This window comes from Colobus angolensis, unplaced genomic scaffold (assembly GCF_000951035.1).
Source record: "Colobus angolensis palliatus isolate OR3802 unplaced genomic scaffold, Cang.pa_1.0 Scaffold65, whole genome shotgun sequence".
Taxonomy (NCBI): domain Eukaryota; kingdom Metazoa; phylum Chordata; class Mammalia; order Primates; family Cercopithecidae; genus Colobus; species Colobus angolensis.
Window position 1 is genome coordinate 3,621,525 of NW_012120154.1, and position 5,632 is coordinate 3,627,156.

At 47.1% G+C, this 5,632-nt stretch overlaps 1 protein-coding gene across 1 annotated transcript in view; it reads right to left on the bottom strand.

The window, feature by feature from the left end:
* Positions 1–343: 343 nt before the first annotated feature.
* The window catches only part of EIF3L (eukaryotic translation initiation factor 3, subunit L), a 37,602-nt gene continuing 32,313 nt past the window's right edge, over positions 344–5,632 (bottom strand). The window contains exons 8-9 of the mRNA XM_011964260.1: positions 2,705–2,785; positions 344–555 (exon numbers count right to left, since the gene is read on the bottom strand). Coding sequence (XP_011819650.1) covers positions 517–555; positions 2,705–2,785 — 120 coding nt within the window. The 3' untranslated portion in view covers positions 344–516. The remainder of the gene's footprint in view (positions 556–2,704; positions 2,786–5,632) is intronic.

Consider the following 5,632-nt stretch of genomic DNA (forward strand, 5'->3'; position numbering starts at 1 on the left):
AGGCCAGGAGTTTGAGACCAGCCTGGCCAACATGGTAAAACCCATCTCTACTGAAAATACAAAAATTAGCTGAGTGTGGTGGTGCAGGCCTGTAATCCCAGCTACTTGGAAGACTGAGGCAGAATTGCTTGAACCTGGGAGGCGGAGGATGCAGCAAGCCGAGATCACGCTACTGCACTCCAGCCTGGGAGACAGAGTGAGACTCTGTCTCAAAAGCATAAAATAAAAATAATTCAATTTAAACACTAACAACTGGTGTATCCTGAAAGCATCAGGACACATGGGAAATGATGTATTACTGCCATAACCCACAAATTCTCTCCTACAATAATGAGTCGACAAATCTGGCTCCAAAGATCCTTTACTGAGATCCATGTGAAACACTTCGGTCCTTAACTTGTTAATTGAGTTGACAGGCTGATGATGGCTGATCTAGGTAAAGGTTTCATGGTAGCAAAAACACTTCCTGCCTATAATATATCAAAACAGGTTCCTGAATAATGTGTGTGAATGTTGTCAAGGTCTCTGTCCCATCTTCTTCAGGGTTCGATTAAGCTAGAAGAGAAAGAAAAGTAAAGTTATACACGGGGATTTCCCCAACCCCTTTCCTATAGTGTGTATGATCACTAGGTCAGATTCCCAGCTGCCCCTCTGAAGCCAAGAAAGGAAGTCTCTGATGTGGGTGTCCACTATGAGTAAGCAAAGCCGTGACATTCATATGGCCCTGCACAGTTCATGCAGCTTGTTCTTTTACCTGCCCTTCACACTCAACAAACCCATACCCAACACTGCTATTTCCATCCGACAGAAAAAGGATTCAGAGTGGCCAGATGTTTCAAGGTTACTAGTTCAGTTAGGGGAAGAATCAGCAGCTTTCTCCTTTCACAAGGAACAGGATCTTTGTTAGAAGACAGCCCTAGCTTACCGCCCTGACAGATGTGATCTAAACAGCCAGAAAGTAAAAAGAGCAGCAGGGCTGTTAGGATCCTGCAGGAAGAGCCTGACCTCTGCTGGAGAACTCAAAGCACCAGGACACAGTAGCCCCAGCAATGGCCATAAAGAGAGACCCACACCCTTACAGTGTTTGACCTGACCCACAAGACCTCTCCTAGGGCAAGACAAGGAATGCACCAAGTATGTCAAAACAGAGCTTCCTGTCCTCCAGCCTGCAGGAACTAGCCAGACCTGTCTAAGTTGGAAAACAATGCCAAATGGGGAGGGATGGGCAAGAGCAGGCAGTGAATCCACCCATATTAGGAAATACCAGGGAGGGAGAGGAGCGCTGGCCACCCGCAGAGGGAGATCTTGGAAAGAGATGCTCTGGAGAAGGCTGATGCAGCAATTCCTATAGGCCCAACCCCACTCCCCAAACCCCAAGCAGCCAGCCAGTCTAGCTCGAAAATTTAAAGGGCCAACCTCAGGCTTTCTTTTGCAGTGGCACGATCTCTGCTCACTGCAGCCTCCACCTCCCAGGTTCAAGTGATTCTCCCACCTCAGCCTTCTGCACTACCACACCCATTAATTTTTTATTTTTAGTAGACACGAGGTTTCACCATGTGGCCAGGCTGGTCTTAAACTCCTAATCTCAAGTTCGGCCTCCCAAAATGCTGGGATTACAGGCATGAGGCACTGCACCCGGCCTCTTTTTCTTTTTTCTTTTTTTTTGAGACGGAGTCTCGGTCTGTCGCCCGGGCTGGAGTGCAGTGACCTGATCTCAGCTCACTGCAAGCTCCGCCTCCCGGGTTCACGCCATTCTCCTGCCTCAGCCTCCCGTGTAGCTGGGACTACAGGCGCCCGCCACCTCGCCCGGCTAGTTTTTTGTATTTTTTAGTAGAGACGGGGTTTCACCATCTTAGCCAGGATAGTCTCGATCTCCTGACCTCGTGATCCGCCCGTCTCGGCCTCCCAAAGTGCTGGGATTACAGGCTTGAGCCACCGCGCCCGGCCTCTTTTTTCTCTTGAGACAGGGTCTTGCTCTGTTGCCGAGGCTAGAGGGCAGTAGGCTTTCTTAATAACAGAAATGAAAAATTTTAAAAGGCCGGGCATGGTGGCTCACGCCTGTAATCCCAACACTTTCGGAAGCTAAGGCGGGCTGGATCACTTGAGGCCAGGAGCTAGAGACCAGCCTGGCCAACATGATGAAACCTCGTCTCTACCAAAAATACAAAAATTAGCTGGGCGTGGTAGCACACGCCTGTAATTCCAGCTATGCGGGAGGCTGAGGCGGGAGACTCGCTTGAACCTGGGAGGCAGAGGTTGCAGTGAGCCAAGATCACACGACAGTGTATAAGACTCTGTCTCAAAATAAAGAAATAAATAAAAATTTAAAAAATGTAAACTCTTGGCTGGGCGTGATGGCTCACGCCTGTAATCCCAGCACTTCGGGAGGCCAAGGCGGGTGGATCACAAGGTCAGGGGATTGAGACCATCCTGGCTAACACGGTGAAACCCTGTCTCTACTAAAAATGCAAAAAATTAGCTGGGCATGGTGGCGGGTACCTGTACTCCCAGCTACTCGGTACTCGGGAGGGTGAAGCAGGAAAATGGTATGAACCTAGGAGGCGGAGCTTGAGATCGCACCACTGCACTCCAGCCTGGGCAACAGAGCTCCGTCTCAAAAAAACAAAAAAAATGTAAACTCTCGATTCAGTTTCTAAGCCCTGTCCTGAGCCAACAAAAACCCCTCTTCTCTCAGATCTCTCACCTCCTCAAATTTGTGGATCTGACGGATGAAGAAATCCCCATAACGCCTGGCGACCTTGGTGTCCGCGATGTGGATCATGTCCTGTGGAGGAAAGCAGAGTCAGGGAAGAGGAGGAGTCAGGTGGAGGAGCAGGGCCATCTAACCCAGGAGCCACCATGGACTTGTAAGTGACAATGATAGTGTTAGATGTAAAGGTGGGGAAAAGACCACTGGAAAAACACCACCAGTTAACAGTAAGTCACTCTTTCTAGAGAGTTTTTCTTTCTTCCCCCGCCCCTTTTTTTTTTTTTTTTTTTTGAGATGGAGTTTTGGTCTGTCGCCCGGGCTGGAGTGCAGTGACCTGATCTCAGCTCACTGCAAGCTCCGCCTCCCGGGTTCACGCCATTCTCCTGCCTCAGCCTCCCGTGTAGCTGGGACTACAGGCGCCCGCCACCTCGCCCGGCTAGTTTTTTGTATTTTTTAGTAGAGACGGGGTTTCACCATCTTAGCCAGGATAGTCTCGATCTCCTGACCTCGTGATCCGCCCGTCTCGGCCTCCCAAAGTGCTGGGATTACAGGCTTGAGCCACCGCGCCCGGCCACACAATAACTTCTAAATGAATATTCACAGTAGCACTATTCCTAAACCAAAAAGTGAAAAAAGGAACAAAAAAAACCCAAAATCCCAAATGTCCAACAACTAACAAATGGATAAACAAAATGCAGTAAATTAATACATGGGATATTATTCAGCTATAAAAGGAATGTACTGACACATGCTGTAACACGGATGAAACTTGAAGACATGTTCAGTGAAAGAACCCAAACACAAAAGCCCGTATATTACATGATTCCGCTTATCTGAAATGTCAAATGCAGAGAGACCAAAAGCAGATTAGTGGTTTGCCAGGGGATGGCAGAAAGGGGGAACTGGGGAACTGCAAGTGACTGCTAGTGGGTAGGGAGTTTCTTCTTGGGGAGACAGAAATGTTTTGGAATTAGACAGTGGAGATGGTTGCAAAACACTGTGAACATACTAATAACCACTGAATTGCTCATTCATTCATTCAATTTATTTATTTATTATTATTATTTTTTTGAGATGGAGTCTCGCTCTGATGCCCAGGCTGGAGTGCAGTGGCCCAATCTCGGCTACTGCAACCTCCGCCTCCTGGGTTCACACCATTCTCCTGCCTCAGCCTCCCGAGTACCGAGTAGCTGGGACTACAGGCATCCGCCACCATGTCTAGCTAATTTTTTGCATTTTTAGTAGAGACAGGGTTTCACCCTTTTAGCCAGGATGGTCTCAATCCCCTGACCTTGTGATCCACCCGCCTCGGCCTCCCAAAGTGCTGGGATTACAGGTGTGAGCCACCACGCCCGGCCTAGTCTTTTTTATTTTGGGAATAAAGATGTTTATGCTGGCCGGGCATGGTGACTCACGCCTGTAATCCCAGTGCTTTGGGAGGCTGGGAGCTCGAGACCAGCCTGACCAACGTGGTGAAATTAGCTGGGCGTAGTGGCGGGCACCTGTAATCCCAGCTACTTGGCAGGCTGAGGCAGGAGAAGCACCTGAACCCGGGAGGCAGAGGTTGCAGTGAGCCGAGATTGTGTTACTGCACTCCAGCCTGGGCAACAGAGACTCCATTTCAAAAAAAGAAGTTTACGCTCCTACACTGTGGATAAAATTGCAAATTCGTCCAATCTTCAAATTTTGTTTTTAGCTGAAAATATTTTGAACACCGTTTTACTTGAAAATTTTCTACATCTTCCAGGTTAAGACCTAAGAACATTCTAAATCTCTGATAGGGTTTCTTTCAAGAATGAAGAGTCAAAAAAGGGGAAAAAAAAGAAGCACTTTGCCAAAGACGAACCTGAACCAGCAACAGAGGAATAACAATAAAACATGCAATTAAATAGTAACCAAATGGCCAATTCTTAGGAGAAATGTTTTGTTAAACCACCCAGATTAGTTGAGAATAGCTAGGCTGCTAATTAAGAGGTGACAGAAGGATGCAGGAGGCTACTATAATTGCCAAAGAATGTATATATGTCAGGTATTGAGAAAAAACTAGCCCAGGCATGGTGGCTCACACCTGTAATCCCAGCACTTTGGGAGGCAGAGGTGGGCAGACGACCTGAACCCAGGAGTTTGTATTTGAGACCAGGCTGGGCAACATGGTAAAAAACTCCATCTCTACAAAAAATACAAAAATTAGCCAGATGTGGTGGTGCACTCCTGTAGTCCCAGCTACTTGGGAGGCTGAGGTAGAAAGATTACCTGAGCCCCCAGGAGTTGAAGCTGCAGTGAGCTGTAATTTTTGCCACTGCACTCCAGCCTGGACAACTGGAGGAGTAAGATGCTATCTCCAAAAATAAAAAAAAGAAAAAAAAAACAAAAAACAAAAACAGGCTTGACATGATTCTAGCAAGAGAGAGTTTTCTTTATTTTTCTTTCTTTATATATTTATTTATTTTTAGAGACAGGGTCTCACTTTGTTACCCAGGCTAGAATGCAGTGCCTAGATCGTAGTTCACTGTAGCCTCAAATGCCTGGGCTCAAGTCATCCTCCTGCCTCAGCCTCCTAAGGCAGGGGCTGTAAGGGACTCCCTCCCATAGCTGGGACTACAAGTACATGCTCCCAAGCCTGGCTGAGTTTTCGTTGATTTATAAAAGAATGATTTATAACAATATTGGAAAACTTCCACTACTGACGTGTTATTACTTTTGGCAAAACTGTTTGTATTGGGGTAGCTAACTTATGCCAAAAACTAAATCTTACAGAAGTCATAAAAATGAAATGAGAGTATTTATTTTAAAGCAAGATGAACTTGCAGAAACAGACTACCAAAACTGACCTAGAAAATTCCACAACTAGGCCGGGCGCGGTGGCTCAAGCCTGTAATCCCAGCACTTTGGGAGGCCGAGACAGGCGGATCACGAGGTCAG